At 53.2% G+C, this 19,236-nt stretch overlaps 1 protein-coding gene across 1 annotated transcript; it reads left to right on the forward strand.

The window, feature by feature from the left end:
* Nucleotides 1-6,423: 6,423 nt before the first annotated feature.
* Nucleotides 6,424-19,229, forward strand: MSANTD2 (Myb/SANT DNA binding domain containing 2; the record flags this gene model as incomplete). Its single annotated transcript, XM_080357977.1, has 4 exons — nt 6,424-6,909; nt 13,495-13,753; nt 17,057-17,117; nt 18,404-19,229. The coding sequence occupies 4 exons, from the start codon at nt 6,424-6,426 to the stop codon at nt 19,227-19,229; spliced, it is 1,632 nt and encodes a 543-aa protein (XP_080214103.1).
* Between the last annotated feature and the right edge of the window lie 7 nt (nt 19,230-19,236).

The following is a 19,236-nucleotide window of genomic DNA, read 5'->3' on the forward strand; positions in this document are numbered from 1 at the left end:
AAGCTATACGGGGTGATACTGGAATGCTTATGAGGTGATAGTGGGAAGATTTAAGGAAAGGCTGAGATGCTTTATGGGATGATACTGGGATGTTGTGGGGGATGATACTGGGAAGCTTTAGGGGGTGATACTGGAATGCTTCATGGGGTGATACTGGGATGCTTTAGGTGATGATACTGCGATGCTCTATGGGAAGTTTTAGGGTGTGATACTGGGATGTTTTTGTGGAGCATAGTGGGATCTTTAGGGTATGACACTGGAATGCTTTAGGGGGTGATACTGGGGAGATTTAAGGAAAGGCTGAGATGCTTTAGAGGGTGGTACTGGGATGTTGTGGGGATGATACTGGGAAGCTTTATGGAGTGATACTGGGAAGCTTTAGGGGGTGATACTGGGAAGCTTTAGGGTGCTATACTGACATGTTTTTGTGGAGCATACTGGGATCTTCAGGGTATGACACTGGGAAGCTTTAGGGGATTATTCTGGGATGCTTCAAGGGATGATAGTGGGATGCTGCAGGAACACAAACTGGGATGTTTTAGGGAATGATACTGGGAAGCTTTAGAGGGTGATACTGGAATTATTTAGGGGTGATATAGGGAAGATTTAAGAAAGGCCAAGATGCTTTAGGGGATTATACTGGGATGTTTTTGTGGAGCATACTGGAATCTTTAGCGTATGATAATGGGATGCTTTAGGGGATTATTCTGGGATGCCTCATGGGGTGATACTAGGATGCTTCAAGGGATGATACTGGGATGCTGCAGGGACACAAATTGGGATGCTTTAGGGGATAACACCGGGATGCTTTAAGGGGTGATACTGGGATGTTGTGGGGGATGATACTGGGATGCTTTAAGGGAGCATACTGGGTTCTTTAGGGGATGACACTGGGATGCTTTAGGGGATTATTCTGAGATGCTTCATGGGGTGATACTGGGATGCTTTAGGGGATGATACTGGGATGCTGCAGGGACACAAACTGGGATGCTTTAGGGGATTTCACCGGGACACTTTAGTGATGACACTCGGATGCTTTAGGGGACAACATGAGACGCTCGAGCTGAGCAGATTGCGACTCTTTAGGGGGTGACCCGGGGGTGCCGGGCGGGACGGGTGTCAGTCTGTCCGTCCCCCCGCCTGGCAGCTGCAGGAGCCTCGGGGGGGCCCGAGGTTCCATCGCAGGGTGTCCCAACCCGCCTCATTACCGCCGGCTTCGGCAAACCCATGTGTTCTCAAGCCAGGCGACTCGGGGTATATTAACATCCCATTTTTAGCTCTTTAATCGCGAGTTTGTGCAGCTCATTTATCAGCCCGGGGCCGGGGGAAGCCGGGCAGAGCTCGGCAGCTGCGTCCCGCCGAGAGGCCAGGGATGCTCGGCCCCGGAGGAACCCGAATCCGGGTTTAACAGGTAGTGGCTCATGTGCGAATCTCTAGTTTGGGCCCAGCGCATCATTGGGAAAGGGTCTATCAAAGCTGGGCTTAATTGGGTGGAAGGCTTGTTTGCATGGCAGCTAATGGGGGATCAGAGGGCCGGGGACCCGGCGCTGACGCCTGACAAAGGCAAAGCAATTACTTGCTTGTCTGCATTATGTATTAACCCATCTGGGGCCGGGATATTGGCTTTGAAAGGGAGACAAAGGCAGGGGCGGGACGATGTCCCCCCACCGAATTCACCCGCCTGTGTCCCCCGCTTTCTATGCAGCTGGGACTGGGAGGATGCTGCTGGGTACCGGGGGCATCCTGCATCCTCGGAGCACTCGGAGCATCTTTTCATCCATCACCGCTGTTTCCCACTCATGGTCACATCTTGGGATAATTAGATATTTGGTTTTAATTAGCCGCCGTGGCTGTTAATAACTTGATACTTCTTCTTGGCAGCGGGTTTTGGAGACGGGAGGTTAATTATGAACAGCCCGGTAAATTGCGGTAAACACTCGGCTATACTGACTGATTCAGCCGCCTAGCTTTTGGGGTAATTATTAATTATCTTGATTGGATCGGGAGGTTGGTCCAAGCAAGGTGGGGAGGGAAGCGTTGGGGAGCAAGGGGGTGTTTCCCCAAAACTGCACCGAGCTGTTTGTCCTGCCATCCGTGCGCCCTCGGGAAGCTGAGGACAGACACAACTCATTGCATGGGTGGCTGAGAACGGCCACAAGTCAATGCCCAGAGTGATCCCGGCTGAGAACGGGCACAACTCGTTACATGGGTGATCCCGGCTGAGAACGGCCACAGTTTGTTACGTGGATGAGCCCGGCTGAGAACAGACACCATTCAATGACCAGGGTGTTCGCAGCGGAGAACAGACACAACTCATCGCACAGATAAGCTGGCCAGAAAGGCCACAGCTCAGTGATGAAGCGATGGGGAGGCTGAGAACGGCCACAACTCGTTGCATGGAAAAGCCCGGCTGAGAACAGAGAGAACTCATTGCATGGGTGGCTGAGAATGGAAACAATACAATGCCCAGGGTGATCCCAGCTGAGAACGGGCACAACTCATTACACAGATAAACCGCCCAGAAAGGCCACATCTCAGCGATGAAGTGATGGGGAGGCTGAGAACAGACACAACTCATCGCATGGATGAGGCCAGCTGAGGACAGACAAAACTCATTGTATAGGTGATCCACGGCTGAGAACGGACACAACTCATTGCATGGGTGGCTGAGAATGGAAACAATTCAATGCTCACGGTGATCCCAGCTGAGAACAGACACAACTCATTACACAGATAAACCACCCAGAAAGGCCACATCTCAGCGATGAAGTGATGGGGAGGCTGAGAACAGACACAACTCATTGCACGGGTTTTCCGTGGCTGAGAACGAACACAACTCGTTGCATGGGTGGCTGAGAATGGAACAATTCAATGCCCAAAGTGATCACAGCTGAGAACGACCACAACTCATTGCATGGATGAGTCCCGCTGAGAACAGACAGAACTCACTGCATGGGTGATCCCAGCTGAGAACACCCACAATTTGTTACGTGGATGAATCCTGGCTGAGAACAGACACCATTCAATAACCGGGGTGATCACGGCTGAGAACAGACACAACTCATCGCATGGATGAGCCCGGCTGAGAACAGAGACAGAACTCATTGTATAGGTGGTCCACGGCTGAGAGCAGACACAACTCATTGCACGGGTGGCTGCGAATGGAACCAATTCAGTGTCCAGCGTGATTGCAGCTGAGAACAGACACAACTCATTACACAGATAAACCGCCCAGAAAGGCCACATCTCAGTGATGAAGTGATGGGGAGGTTGAGAACGGCCTCAACTCGTTGCATGGGTGACCCCGGCTGAGAACAGACACAGCTCATTGCATGGATGGCTGAGAATGGAAACAATTCAATGCCCAGGGTGATAGCAGCTGAGAACGGGCACAACTCGTTACACGGGTGATCCTGGCTGAGAACGGCCACAGTTTGTCACATGGATGAGCCCGGCTGAGAACAGACACCATTCAATGACCGGGGTGATCACAGCGGAGAACAGACACAACTCATCACACCGATAAACCCCCCAGAAAAGCCGCAGCTCAGTGATGAAGCAATGGGGAGGCTGAGAACAGCCACAACTCGTTGCACAGATGAGTCCGGACTGAAAACAGACACAACTCGTTGCACAGATGAATCCAGACTGAAAATAGACACAACTGGTTGCGCAGATGGTCCCCCTAGCAAGGCCAGAGCTCATTGGGAGGCCGAGAACGGACACAACTCGCCACACCAATGCCTCTCGGAAGCCTTTGTCACTTTGCGGGAGCACCCACGGCCCCCCCGTCACCGTGTCACGAGCAAATGGCCCTAATGGGGACGCGGGGCTGCATCGCAATCAGCTGCTCTGCAGGAATAATGAATTTTTCAATCCCTAATTAACCGCTCACCTCATTTGCATCCCTCCCCGCCTTCCGCGAGCCCCCTTAATTGGGGCTTGATTAGGTCCTGGGTGGGGGCGTTGCCGTCCGGGGGGAGCGGGGACAAGGGGGAAGGGGCTGGTGGCCCCCCCAGGGCTTGGGGACATGGGTGACGAGCCGTGGGGACACGTGGCTGGCTTTGGGGACAATGGCAGTGAGGACCCCGCTTTGGGTACACTCCAGCAGCAGGGACATCCCTTTGGGGACACGGTGGCAGCGGCTATATCCCTTTGGGGACATGTCACAGGGGTAGCACCGTGGACACCCCCTTGGGGACACACTGCAGAGCTGGCATTGGGGGCATCCTATGGGGACATAGTGACAGCGGGTATATCCCTTTAGGGACACGCCACAGGGGTGGCAGCAGGGACACTCCATTGGGGACACACCAGCAGTGGGGACATGCCTTTGGGGACGTGTCATAGGGGTGACAGCAGGGACATCCTTTGGGGACACACTGCAGATCTGGCATTGGGGACATCCCTTTGGGAACATGGTGGCAGCGGGTATACCCCTTTGGGGACATGTCACAGAGCTAGCATTGGAGATATCCCTATCGGAACATGGTGGCAGCGGGTATATCCATTTGGGGACATGTCACAGGGGTGGCAGCAGGGACACCCCTTCGGGGACATGTCACAGGGGTGGCAGTGGGGTCATGCTTTGGGGACACACTGCATATCTGGCATTGGGGACACCCCTTTGGGGACACGGTGGCAGGAGGTACACCCTTTTAGGGACATGTCACAGAGCAGGCATTGGGGACATCCCTATGGGAACATGATGGCAGCAGGTGCCCCTTTGGGGACATGTCACAGGGGTGGCAGCAGGAACACACCCTTGGGGATATACTGCAGAGCTGGCATTGGGGACACCCCTTCGGGGACATGTCACAGGGGTGGCATTGGGGACACCCCCTCGGGAATACTCCAGCAGCGGGGACACCCCTTTGGGGACATGTCACAGGGGTGGCACTGGGGACACTCCCTTGGGGACACACTGCAGAGGTGGTATTGGGGACACCCCCTGCGGACAGGCAGCCGGTGACAAAGAGCCCGATGTCCCCGCGTCCCCCGTCATTGTCGTCCCCGCCACCTCGCGCCACCGCCAGCCCCTAATCCCGTAATTAGCCAGGGATAATTACACCCCCTGATTGCTCCCCCACAACTTGTTTAACCAACACAGCCCTAATTAAAGCGTTTAATTAACAAGCCCAGGTGGGTGATTCCAATCAGGGGGGGACCCCAAAACCGTCCCGCTTGGGTGGGGGGAGGTTTATTTCGGGGGGGGGTCCAGCCGGATTAAGTCCCGCCGCTCGTTAGGCTCGGCCTAACGAAGAGCTGGGGCGCAGCTGGGGGGGTTGGGCCCCCCCGCCGCCCCCTCCCCTTAATTAGTTGCCCCCCCCGCCCCGAGCTCATCAATCAAGGGCCCCCTCTGGTCCCAGCCCCGTTAATTAGGAGCTCGGGGGGGGGCGGGTTCGGTGCACACGTGGGGACACGGGTGACACTGGTGACATCGGAGGGGTCAGCGGGAAAAGGGCACCCCGAAAAAGGGGATCGGGCTTAGTGTATGGGGGGGCTCAGACCTGGTATTTGGCGGGCTCAGCCCCGATGTTTGGGGTGATCAGCCCTGAGGTTTGGGGAGGCTCAGCCCCAGGGTTTGTGGGGGCTCAGCCCCGAGGTTTTGGGGGCACAGCCCCGATATTTGAGGGGGCTCAGACCTGATACCTGAGACAATTAGGCCTGAGGTTTAGGGGGCTCAGTCTCAGGGTTTGGGTGGTCTCAGCCCCGATATTTGGGGTGCTCAGGCCCGGGATAGGGGGGCTCAACCCTGATATTTGGGGGGAAAACAGGCCCGGAGTTTGAGGGGGCTCAGGCCCCGTATTTGGGGGAGCATCTCCCTGATGTTTGGGGCACTCAGCCCCGATATTCGGGGGGACTTCGCCCTGATATTTGGGGGGGCTCCTCCCCGGTCTTTGGGGTCCTCAGCCCCGGAGTTCGCGGGGTTCAGCCCCAATATTTGGCAGGCTCAGCCCCGACGTGTGGGGGGCTCCTCCCCGATGTCTGGGGTGCTCAGCCCCAGGGTTTGGAGAGCTCAGCCCCGGTATTTGGGGGTGCTGGGCCCTGGGGTTTGGGGGTCCATGAGCCACGCCCACTCCCTTAGCCACGCCCACTGCCTCACCCTAAGCGCCAGATCCCGCCCCCCGCCGCATTGGCCACGCCCCTTCTCCAAGCACCGCCCATATATTGACCACGCCCCTTCCACACGACCACACCCCCTTGGCTCTCTTACCTCTCGCATGACCACGCCCTCTGCGGTATGCCACGCCCCCTGCACCCATGACCACGCCCCCTTCACAACAAACCACGCCCCCTCATTAACCGCGCCCCCTCGGTCCCACCGCATCTCCCCCCGCCCGGGGGCTGCCGGAAATCCCTCCCGCCCTGAGGAGGGGGGGCGTCGCGTCACTTCCGCCCGCTCGCTCCGGCAGCTCCAATATGGCGGCGTCCTGCGGCTCCTCGCAGCTCCCGGCGCCTGAGCCGCCGCTCAAGATCCCCAAGATGGAGGTGCTGTCGCCGGGCTCTCCGGGAGCGCTGAGCGACGGCAACCCCAGCCTGTCCGACCCCTCCACCCCCAGCGGCGCGTCCCCGCTGGGCCCGGGGCCGGCGGCCGGAGGGGCCGGGCTGGGGGCCGGGGGCCGCGGCGGGGCCTCCCCCTCCGTGTCGTTCTCCCCGGGCGGTGCCGCCGCGGCCGCCGCCGCCGCCGCTTGCCGGGGCATGTCGTGGACTCCGGCGGAGACCAACGCGCTGATCGCGGTGTGGGGCAACGAGCGGCTGGTGGAGGCGCGGTACCAGCAGCTGGAAGGAGCCGGGACCGTGTTCGGCAGCAAAGCCCCCGGGCCCGCCATGTACGAGCGCGTGTCCCGGGCCCTGGCCGAGCTGGGCTACGAGCGAACCCCCTCACAGTGCCGGGAGCGCATCAAGGTACCGCGGGGAGGGGGGCGGCGGCGGGTCCCCGGGGAGGGGGGTGTCCTCTGCGCTCAGCCTCTGGGTTCGGGGCGCCCCGAGGGTCCCGGTCCCCGCAGCACCCACTGGGCAGCTCTTGGGTGCTGGGGATTCACCGTTTTGGGTGCTGAGACTTTTGGGTTCGGCTGCTCGGTTCTCCTGGCCTGGGGGCGGGGCTGGGGCGGCATCTTCTGATCCTGAGTTTGGGGACACGCTGTCCCAGCTCTTTGTGACCCCCAGGAGCATCCTTTGGTCCTGGGTGTGGGGCACATGGCGTCCCAGCCCTTTGTAACCCCCAGAGCATCTTTTGGTCCTGGGTGGGGGGGGACATGGTGTCCCAGCCCTTCAAGACCCCTAGGAGCATCATTTGGTTTTGAGTGGGGGTGACAGAGTGTTCCAGCCTTTTGTGACACCCAGAAACATTATTTGGTCCTGAGTGTTGGGGACAATGTCCCAGCATTTCATGACCCCCAGGAGCATCATTTGGTCCTGTGTGCAGGGGACACGGTGTCCCAGCCCCTCATGACCCCTAGAGCATCGTTTGGTCCCGAGTGGTGTGGACAGAGTGTCCTAGCTCTTTGTGACCCTCATCCTTTGGTTCTGAATCAGGAGGGCATGGTGTCCCAGCTCTTTGTGACCCCCAGAGCATTATTTGGTCCTGAGTTGGGGACACAATGTCCCAGCCCTTCATGACACCCAGGAACATCATTTGTTCCTGAGGGTTGGGGACAATGTCCCAGCATTTCATGACCTCCAGGAGCATTATTTGGTCCTGAATGGAGGGGACGCGGTGTCCTAGCCTTTTGCGACACCCAGAATCATATTTTGGTCCTGATTTGGGGACACAGTGTCCCAGCCTGTTGTGACCCCAGGAGCATCATTTGGTCCTGGGTAAAGGCAACACAATGACCCAGCCCCTTGTGACCCCCAGAGCATCATTTGGTCCTGAGCTGGGGACATGGTGTCCCAGCCCTTCAAGACCCCCAGGTGCATCATTTGGTTTTGAGGGGAGGGGGGACACGGTGTCCCAGCCTTTTGTGACACCCAGGATTATCCTTTGGTCCTGAATGTTGGTGACATGGTGTTCCAGCTCTTTGTGGCCCCCAGGAGCATCATTTGGTTCTGGGTGGGGGGGACACGGTGTCCCAGCCCTTGATAACCCCAAGAAATGTCCTGAGAGGTGGGGACAGGGTGTCCCAGCCCCTCATGACTCCCAGAGCATCCTTTGGTCCTGAGAGGGGGGACACGGTCTCCCAGCCAGTTGTGACCCCCAGAATCAATCCTTTGGTCCTGAGTTGGGGATACAATGTCCCAGCCCATTGTGACCCCCAGGATCATCCTTTGGTCCTGAGTTGGGGGGAACACAGTGTCCCAGGCTTTTGTGACACCCAGAATCATATTTTGGTCCTGGGTGGGGGCAACACAATGTCCCAGCCCCTCATGACCCCCAAGAGCATCATTTGGTCCTGAGAGCTGGGGACATGGTGTCCCAGCCCTTTGTGACACTGAGCATGATCATTTGGTCCTGGGTGGGGGGGACACAGTGTCTCAGTGCTTCGTGACCCACAGCACCATCTTTTGATCCTGAGTTGGCGACATGGTGTCCCAGCCCTTTGTGAGCCCCAGGAGCATCGTTTGGTCCTGAGAGTTGGGGACACAGTGTCCCAGCCCGTTGTGATCCTCAAGGACATCATTTGGTCCTGAGTGTTGGGGACATGGTGTCCCAGCCCTTTGTGACACCCAGGAGCATCATTTGGTTCTGGGTAGGGGGGACATGATGTCCCAGCCCTTGATGACCCCAAGAAATGTCCTGAGAGGTCGGGACAGGGTGTCCCAGCCCCTCATGACTCCCAGAGCATCCTTTGGTCCTGAGAGTTGGGGACATGGTGTCCCAGCCCTTCATGACCCCCAGAAACATCGTCTGGTCCTGAGTTGGGGATACAATGTCCCAGCCCATTGTGACCCCCAGGATCATCCTTTGGTCCTGAGTTGGGGGGAACACAGTGTCCCAGGCTTTTGTGACACCCAGAATCATATTTTGGTCCTGAGATGGGGGGACATGGTGTCCCAGCAGTTTGTGACCCCAGAAACATCCTCTGGTCCTGAGTTGGGGACGCAGTCTCCCAGCCCTTCAAGACCCGCAGGAGCATCATTTGGTTTTGAGTGGTGGAGACACAGTGTTCCAGCCTTTTGTGACACCCAGGATTATCCTTTAGTCCTGAGTGTTGGCGGCACGGTGTCCCAGCCCTTGGTGACCCCAAGAAACGTCCTGAGAGGTGGGAACAGGATGTCCCAGCCCCTCATGACTCCCAGAGCATCCTTTGGTCCTGAGCGTTGGGGACTTGGTGTCCCTGCCCTTCATGACCCCCAGAAACATCCTCTGGTCCTGAGTTGGGGACACGGTGTCCCAGCCCTTCATCTCCTCTGGCCGCAGGTTTTTAAATAGGGATTTTTTTTCCAGTTGAATCGTTTTTGGGGAAAAGGGCAGAGCTGGGTCTGGTGTCCGGGTTGGGAACAACCGCCCGGCACGTCCGCTTTTCCTTTTTATTTGGATGGGGCGGGAACCGCCGCGGGGTTTCAGTTTATAAACCTGAATGAAGCTTGGACGGGCAAATTAATGATTCCAAGCGTTCTGTGGTTTTCATTTTCCCTTTTCATGACCGCGTTGCTTGTGCAGCCGCTTAAAATGCTGATAAATCCCAACTGGGCTGGGATTTTCCAGGTGTATATTCCAAAAATAGGTGAAATAAGGGATTCTGTGATATCGAGGATGCTTGGGATTAAGCGAGAGACTCACCTTGTTAATGGGAACAGCCTTCATCCCTGAAAGCAGATGGTCAAAAGCAAATCAGCTCCTCTTCCTCCACCAGTTTTAGTTTCTCACAATGTCTTTTCCTCACTTAAATCTTTTCTTCCGTGGAAGTTTGATGCGTGATGGAGAAATTACTTGAGGTTCATCTTCATCCGGCGGTTTCAGGTCACGGTGCGAGTTTGACCGCGGATTCTACAACTATTAATGTTTCGAGGGCGCTCTGCAGGTTGTGAGGAGAAATTAATGTGTTAAAGCAGCCCAGAAATGGCTTTTAGGGGTTCAGATGATGCTTTTAGATGGAGTCGTGACTGGTTTGGGGCCAGACCGAGGGTTTTGAGGACGGCTTGAGTGCAACTTTGCCCCCAAACCGGTCACGTTGGAAAGAAACCACACATCACGTAACCATCGAACATCCTTATTTCCCTGCTTTTATAGGATACTTTGATTTAATGCCCGTCAAGGGTGGATTTGCTGATGTAAATCGCACTTAAAACGGGTTGAGTTCGACTTTATAACCACGTTTTGAGATAAGGACTCGATATGGGGTTTCCGCCTTCCCGGGACTCCGCCAAATCTTGACGAGCGAGTTAGAAACGAGCCAGAAAGGCAAAAACCGGCTCCGAAGGCGGAATGTTTGCAGGTCGTATCGCGTAGAAACGTCCCCTCCTAATTGGAACAGGTTTTCATCCGTCTCTTCCCATCCGCGGGCGCTTTTCCACACACGAGCGGCTCTGGAAGCATCTATTTCAAATTTCGGGATTCACCCTTAATTATTCCAGCAGCTTTTCCCTGTTTCTTTCCTGGGAAAGAGGCTCCGTGGTTGCTGGAGTTTGATTTGGGGTTGAAATGTTGCGATTTTTCCCTTTTTAGTTCCCGGAAAAAGTGATTTCATGCTCCCGATTCTCATCCTGTTGCATCCTCAATCCTCACACCTTTAGTCGTATATTCCAACCATCCCTACACCATCTTAAACATTCACTTACTAAAGCGCGCGTGCTTTTCATCCTCTTGTTTCCTAAATGCGTTCACAAGGATTTAACCAGGTTGGCGGGTCCCAAACTCGTCCCCTCTCTAGTGGCACGGGAGCCTTTACAAAAGAAACACTTTAAAGACAAATTAAACACTCAGAGGGAACGTGGGCACAAAAACCCACACGGAAGGGATTAAAAACTACACCAGGGATTGGATTTCACCCACAATTTGATTGGTTTCCAACCCTTGACCTGATGGAAATTGGAGTTCGAACCAACTTTGGTGTTTCACTCGCAGTCATTTTTTCTTGATGCTTTGAGACCTCGGGCCCCAGGATGGGCTTATTTTTTATAAAATACATTTAATTACGATTTAGAAATGGGCAGCGGTGGAAAATCCGCTGTATTTTTGTTGTTAGGTTCTATCAGTAATTAACTTAAGAATATTTGCTTATCTGCCTTGACGGCCTTTACCTACGTCTTCCGACTTGGTTTCTTCAAGTGGTTGTATCAAGAGACCTTTGGTTCCCATCTACAACCGCTCCGGCCTCCAAAAACCTTTGGTTTTGGTTGATTTTGGTTGATTTTGCCCCATCTCGTCTCGCTCTTGAATATCTTGCCCTAAATCTCCCCGTGTTTTGTGTCTATCTGTACCAATCTGTGTATGTGCACTTTAGGAACCGCGGAGCAGGAGTTGAGCTGGACCCCGGGAGGAATAGAGGAGGTGCGTAAAGATTAACCAACAAAACACCCTCAATCTTCAATCTTGGTGGGGAATCTTCATTTTTCCGGCAAAAGCAAGACCAAGTAGCCCCCGGCTGCTTGGCCTCAGGCCTCGCGGTGCTTTCAAAGCACCACATTTTCAATTATCCCCCCCCAAATTTCCAATTATTTATTGCTAGAAGATGCGACCAGCTCTGGAAGCATCTAAGCAATGACTCTTGACTCACAAGAATAATGAGAAATCAGAATATTGCTCCTTTTTGCCTCCTTTCCGCGTTGCTCCCCTTAATTCCTCTACCAGCCTCCGTTGACTCGACGCTAAATCCTTTTCGAGGTAAAATAAACCAATTTGCAGCCGGAATGAAGTAATTAATTACTTCTATGCTACAACCCAGTGTGGGATATTTAATAAACCCATCGGTAGGAAGAGCTGTTTGCTCAAAATACCTCGAGTGGCCGCGGATGTCGAGTGTTCCCAAGAGTATTGATACTTATTTTTTATGGTTAAATGCGCTGGAAATGGTTTATTTAGCGACTAAAATCAGTTAAAGGCTCAAAATGTGTGGTTAACTCTGATTTTGAAGCCAGGGTGGGTGTAAGAACTGAGCTTTGGGAATTTAGGTTCGTCAAAAGTTGGACTTGGGTGGATGTTTAGGAAGAGTCTGGGGGTGAAATGGGAATTCGGTTGGTGAGATTTGAGCTGAAAGAAGAGAAATTAGAGCGAAAAGGTGAATTTGATTGTGTGTTTATGTGTCATTTTAAAAACCAAAATTAATGTTCATGTTACATCGGGATAAAACCGACTCGCTGCTCAGTGGTTTTACCCCCAGGGCTCTGAATATCGTGCGGGAACTGATAGAAATTGATCCCTTTCCCGCTGCCACTGTTAAAGCGCTTTAGGAGGAGAATTTTGGGAGGTCTGAGCTTTCTGGAGGTGTCAAGGTTCTTTTTTTGGGGAAAACCCAGCGTTTTTTGCAATTACGTGTCCTTGAAAACCCATTCCAGTCCTTCTCTAAAAGTCAATGGCGGGACCGGTTATTCCCAAATCAATTCCACTTTGAAGCAGTTTTGCTATTCAAGCCACAACCTGAGCAATTTAATAAATTTAATATTAAAAAATATGTTTTCTGGCATTTTTCCCAACCCCAAAATCCAGCAGAACTGGGGCACGTGGTTATTTGCCCACAGTAGAGCGACGATGGAATTAAAACCCTATGGAGTGGTGCACATAAAGTTGTCGCTCGGGATCAGGGTGGAAAACACGGACTGAAGTTGTTGGCTGATACGGCTCGGGACGCCGTAAAAAACCCCCAAATTAAACCCATTTATTCCCCTTTTTGCAGCATTTTTTGACCTTTTTGAACCCCTTATTAGCCAGCCCCACCTTCCTATTGTTTCGTACTTAATGCTTGATGTGGAAATCGGGGGAATTTGGAGCATTATTGATTTGCCCTCTTTTAAATTTCAGCAGCTTCACAAGAGACAGAGTGAGTTAGTAAGGAAAGCAAAATATGTAAGTAATATATATATATTTCCTAGCTTAGGCGTATCCATTTTATACCTCTTAGCGGAGTGAGGAAGGTTGGACCCTCTTTGCTTTGGGGAATTCCTTTTCTCTTTTATTTTTCCCTTTCTTTCTCCTCCCGCTTCACCGGCTCTGCTTTCCCCTCCTCGGAGCAGGTGTGCGTTTTCTTGGCTGGTTGGTATCTCTGATCTCTCGGCATTATATTTTGATTTTGATCTTCATTTTGATTATATTTTTCCCTCCGTTACATTGCAAATCCGGGGATTTATTTTGTTATTGTTATTATTTTATATTTGTTAAGAGAATCGATCGCCCCAGTTCAACGTGAACCTGTCGCTGCGCATAGACGTTAACGCTAAATGGGGTATGAGCGATACAGACGATGCTTCTTAATTCGGGAGCATCACGTGGGGCAAACACCCCCCAGTAAAAGCAAATTAAACCACAACTCCGCGTAACTGTCTGCAAGTGAATTTATGCTCTTCCAGCACGTCGCCGCTTGATTAATTTGCTTGTCTTTTTAATTATCTCAGACCCTCCGCAGGTGCTACAGCCGGGTGAAAGAGCACGGCGTGGGGAAGCGGAAAAGCAGCTACACGTTCGAGCAGCTGGAGCAGGTTTTTGGGCAGGGGGGGTGGGACTCCCAGCCCTGCCAGCCCGTCCTCATCAACAGCAGCGGCTTGTACCAGGAGCTGGAGTCGGACGGCAGCACCATGGAGGAATATTCGCAGGAGGATTGGGGCAACCACAGCCAGGACCTTCACTGCTACCAGACAGGCGAGCAGGAATTGGGTAAGATATTCCCATTACGCGCGTCTCTTTTTAACCTTTCCCCCAGCGCCAAGTTTCACGTTTCGGACAGAACACAATCAAGAAGGGGGAGAAAAGGGAAATAAATTCCCCGCTTCGTCACATCACAGAATCACAGAATGGACTGTGTTGGAAAAGACCTCAGAGATCATCCAGTCCAGCCTTTGGTCCAGCTCCAGTCCATTGACTAGATCACGGCACTAAGTGCCATGTCCAATCTCAGTTTACAAACCTCCAGGGCCGGTGAGTCCAGCACCTCCCTGGGCAGCCATTCCAATGCCTGACCACTCTCTCTGCACAGAATTTCACAGAATCCCAGAATGTGAGGGGTTGAAGGGCCCTGGAAAGCTCATCCAGTGCAATCCCCCCATGGAGCAGGAACACCCAGATGAGGTTACACAGGAAGGTGTCCAGGCGGGTTGGAATGTCTGCACAGAAGGAGACTCCACAACCCCCCTGGGCAGCCTGGGCCAGGCTCTGCCACCCTCACCCCAACAAGTTGCTTCTCCTCTTTCACTGGAACCTCCTGTGTTCCAGTTTGCACCCATTGCCCCTTGTCCTGTCCCTGGTTGTCACCAGCAGAGCCTGGCTCCATCCTCCTGACACGCCCCCTTTCCATGTTGATCCCCAGCAATGAGTCCCCCCTCAGTGTCCTCTTGTCCAGCTCCAGAGCCCCAGCTCCCTCAGCCTTTCCTCACACGGGAGATGCTCCACTCCCTGCAGCATCTTGGTGGCTGCGCTGGACTCTCTGCAGCAGTTCCCTGTCCTGCTGGAACTGAGGGGCCACAACTGGACACAAGATTCCAGGTGTGGTCTCCCCAGGGCAGAGCAGAGGGGCAGGAGAACCTCTCTGACCTACTGACCACCCCCTTCTAACCCACCCCAGGTCCCATTGGCTTCCTGGCCACAAGGGCCCAGTGCTGGCTCATGGTCACCCTGCTGTCCCCAGGACCCCCAGCTCCCTTTCCCCTATGCTGCTCTCTAATAGGTCATTTCCCAACTTATACTGGAACCTGGAATTTCTTTCTAATATCCAGCCTAAATTAATATCCAGCCTAAATTTCCCCTGGCAGAGTTGAAGCCCATGACCCCTTGTCCTATTGCTGATGCCTGGGAGAAGAGATCAATCTCCACCTGGCTAGAACTTCCCTTCAGGTAGTTCTAGAGAGTGATGATGTCAACGATTGTGGTTCCCAAAGTGTTTTAGGAGCAGGATTTGTGTTTAGGAGCCGAGCAGGAGGAAAGAAGGGCTGGAAGTGGCGAAGGAGGAGGCGACGCATTCCCTGTCTCTCCCTCCACTGTTATATTAGGTTGGTGCAAAAGTCATTGCGGTGTCAGACCGTGAATTTTAAATCATTAGAATCATTAGGTTGGTGAGAGCTCACGTGAATCTGCTGAATATTCCTCAATTTGTTCAACTTTGGAAGCGTCAGTTGTGACCATGACCTTTCTTTGGTGCCAGTTTGGTTTGGGAAGCACTTTGGAGGTTCTTCTCTGTCCAACCACGGAGCAGGTTGTCATATAAAATTCATTTTTTGTCGCATGTCACAGTCCAGTGGAGAAATGGTTCCTGTTGTTATGTGGAAGAGAAGACAACACTTCAAAATTATGTGGTTTTTTGATTTTTGTTCCCCACTTCTCGAGCTTTTTCACCTTTCTAGTTTACTTTAAATGCTGAACGACCATAGAACACAGAACAGTCACCATTGTGTTGGGGTCAGTGTTGGGTTCTGGTCAGTGCTGGGTTCTGGTCTGCATTGAGTTGGTGTCCACGTTGGGTTCTGGTTAATGTTGGGTTGGGGTCAACCTTGAGTTCTGGTCAACATTAAGTTGGGGTCGACGCTGGGTTCTGGTCAATGTTGAGTTAGGGCCGACACTGGGTTCTGGTCTACGTTGAGTTGGGGTCCACGTTGGGTTCTGATCAACGTTGGGTTGGGGTCGACATTGGGTTCTGGTCAATGTTGGGTTGGGGTCGACATTGGGTTCTGGTCAGTGTTGGGTTGGGGTCGACATTGGGTTCTGGTCAATGTTGGGTTGGGGTCGACATTGGGTTCTGGTCAATGTTGAGTTGGCGTCGATGCTGGGTTGGGGTCCACGTTGAGTTCTGGTCGACGCTGGGTTGGGGTCCACGTTGAGTTCTGGTCGACGTTGGGTTGGGGTCCACGTTGAGTTCTGGTCGACGTTGGGTTGGGGTCCACGTTGAGTTCTGGTCGACGTTGGGTTGGGGTCCACGTTGAGTTCTGGTCGACGTTGGGTTGGGGTCCACGTTGAGTTCTGGTCGACGTTGGGTTGGGGTCCACGTTGAGTTCTGGTCGACGTTGGGTTGGGGTCCACGTTGAGTTCTGGTCGACGTTGGGTTGGGGTCCACGTTGAGTTCTGGTCGACGTTGGGTTGGGGTCCACGTTGGGTTGGGGTCAGCGTTAGGTTGGGGTCGATGTTGAGTTCTGGTCAACGTTCAGTTGCGGTCAGCATTGGGTTGGGGTTGACATTGAGTTCTGGTCAGCGTTGGGCTGGGGTCAGCGTTGGGTGCGGGTCAGCATTGGGTTGGGGTTGATGTTGGGTTCTGGTCAGCATTGCATTGGGGTCGATGTTGGGTTCTGGTCAGCATTGCATTGGGGTCGACATTGGATTCTGGTCAACGTTGAGTTCTGGTCAATATCGAGTTGTGGTCAACGTTGGGTTCTGGTCAACGTTGAGTTCTTGGGCAACTCCTCGTGTGGTTGGAAGAGGATCAGCATCGATGATGCTCCCAACTGGTTGTTGTCACCTTCCAACGGCCGCTCCTCATCTTCACGGCTCCCGTCTCCTTTATGAAACGTCTTGACCCACCGCTGCAAGTTAACGAACCACCTTCATTAGCAGTTCCTGTGCCAAACGCCTCGTGGATGTCTAATTAAAATGATTAAAATGATGTCTATTGTAATCACACTTATTTTACAATGTATCCAAAATCAAACACCACATTCCAACAATGCAAAAACCACAATTACGTTTGCACCAACCTAATAAATTAATTATGTGCTTAAATTAAATAAAACCTAAAGCAGCTCACGTTGCAGGATTCCAACCCAAACCAGTGGGGTCATGAGAGTCAATAAATTAATGTGAAGGTTTGCTCGTTGCCTGTGGCTTCATTGAACTTTGTCCAATGGACCAAGGTACCACGTTTGTGATAAAAAAACACGTTGATCTGAGTGGTTTTGGGAAGAAGGGAGAAATATATTAATATATTAATATATTCCTATTATTTCAGCTGTTATTTCAATAATTAATTTTACCTTTCAGATGAAATGCCCCCCACAAAAAGAACATTAAAGATCAAACAGGAATCATCTGAAGACACACAGTAAGTCACTTCTGAGTATTTTCCGCTGGAATGTGTTTCCCTGGGGGTGATATTTGCAAATTCTGATTATAATAATAAATTATTGTGCAGCTGAATCTGCTCGATGATTTCCGGTTAGCTCAAAAACATCGAAAAATCTTCCCAGTTCTCATCTCGGCTTCATCACCTTTGCCCCCTCCCACTTTGTTCCCCCTTCACCCCACTCAGGACCAAATGATGCTCTGGGAGTCATGAGGGGCTGGGACACCCTGTCCCCATCTCTCAGAACATTCCTTGGGGTCATGAAGGGCTGGGACAGTGTAGCCCCCACTCAGGACCAAGGGATGATCCTGGGGATCACAATGGGCTGGGACGTTTTGTCCCCAACTCAGGACCAGACGATGTTTCTGGGGGTCACGAAGGGCTGGGACACAGTGTCCCCCCAACTCAGGACCAAAGGATGATCCTGGGGGTCACAATGGGCTGGAAGACCATGTCCCCCCCTACTCAGGACCAAAGGATGCTCTGGGAGTCATGAGGGGCAGGGACACCCTGTCTCCACCTCTCAGGACGTTTCTTGGGGTCATCAAGGGCTGGGACACCGTGTCCCCCCCACCCAGAACCAAATGATGCTCCTGGGGGCCACAAAGGGCTGGGGCAACATGTTGCCAACATTCAGGACCAAAGGATAATGCTGGGTGTCACAAAAGGCTGGGACACTGTGTCCCCAACTCAGGACCAAAGGATGTTTCTGGGTGTCACAAAGGGCTGGAATGTTGTCCCCAACTCAGGACCAAAAGCTGGTGCTGTGGGTCACAAAGGGCTGAGACACTGTGTGTCCCCCACCCAGGACCAAATAATATTCCTGGGGGTCACAATGGGCTGGGACACTGTGTCCCCCCCACCCAGGACCAAGTGATCGTGGTCAGTGTCCCAAAAGGCTGGGACACCATGTCCCCAACTCTCAGGACCAAATGATGTTCCTGGGGGTCCCAAAGGGCTGGGACACCATGTCCCCAACACTCAGGACCAAATAATGTTCCTGGGGGTCACAACGATGCGATGCAGAATTTGTTGACTGATGCTTTTCTCCTATTTTAAAATTATGGAGTTTTGTAATTCGCTGGAATCACAACGTGACGCAGAACTTCGTGCACATCTTGCTGACTGATGCTTTTCTCCTATTTTAAAAGTTTGGGGTTTCGTAATTCACAGGAAACGCAACGCGATGCAGAACATCGTGTGGATCTTGACCAGCGCTTTTCTCCTTTTCTCCCCTAAACATCTGTGTTGTTTCGCACTCGCAGGCGACGCGACGCGATGCAGAACATCGTGCGGATCCTGGAGTCGGTGCAGCTCAAGTGGGAGCAGTTCCAGAGCTGGACGGATTTCTCCCGCCTCCACCTCTCCAACAAACTGGCCATTTTCGGCATTGGCTACAACACGCGCTGGAAGGACGACATCCGCTACCACTATGCCGAGATCAGCTCCCAGGTCCCTCTGGGCAAGCGCCTGCGCGAGTATTTCAACTCGGAGAAACCCGAGGGCCGCGTCATCATGACGCGGGTGCAGAAGATGAACTGGAAGAACGTTTATTACAAGTTCCTGGAGATCACCATCAGCGAGGCGCGCTGCCTCGAGCTGCACATGGAGATCGACTGGATCCCCATCGCCCACTCCAAACCCAGCGGGGGGAACGTGGTGCAGTATTTATTACCAGGCGGCATCCCCAAAAGCCCTGGGTTATACGCCATCGGCTACGAGGAGTGTCCCGATAAACCCCCCGCGCCGCTCGCCGAGCCCCAAATCGACGCCGAAACCCCCGGCGAGGCCGAGATGCCGTCGCCGCTGCAAACGGCGCGGATCGTCTATTGTTACCTCGGCATCGCCGAGGGCCGGACCCTCCAGCAGTGCCTGTTTTTGCATTTCCAGGCCAGCGCTAAAACCTTCAGCAAGGACTGGGTGGGGATCAACGCCTTTTTATCCCAAAACTGCCTGGTGGAGCCCGGCGTCTCGCCCAAATCCATCTACATCAAATTCGTGGAGGTCGAGAGGGATTTTCTTTCCGCCGGCTCGTTGGTCGAGTGCCTGGAAAAAGCCATCGGGTACCCCTTGAAATTTAACAATTCCTAAGGATTCG

Source organism: Nesoenas mayeri, assembly GCF_963082525.1.
Source record: "Nesoenas mayeri genome assembly, chromosome: 22".
Taxonomy (NCBI): Eukaryota; Metazoa; Chordata; class Aves; order Columbiformes; family Columbidae; genus Nesoenas; species Nesoenas mayeri.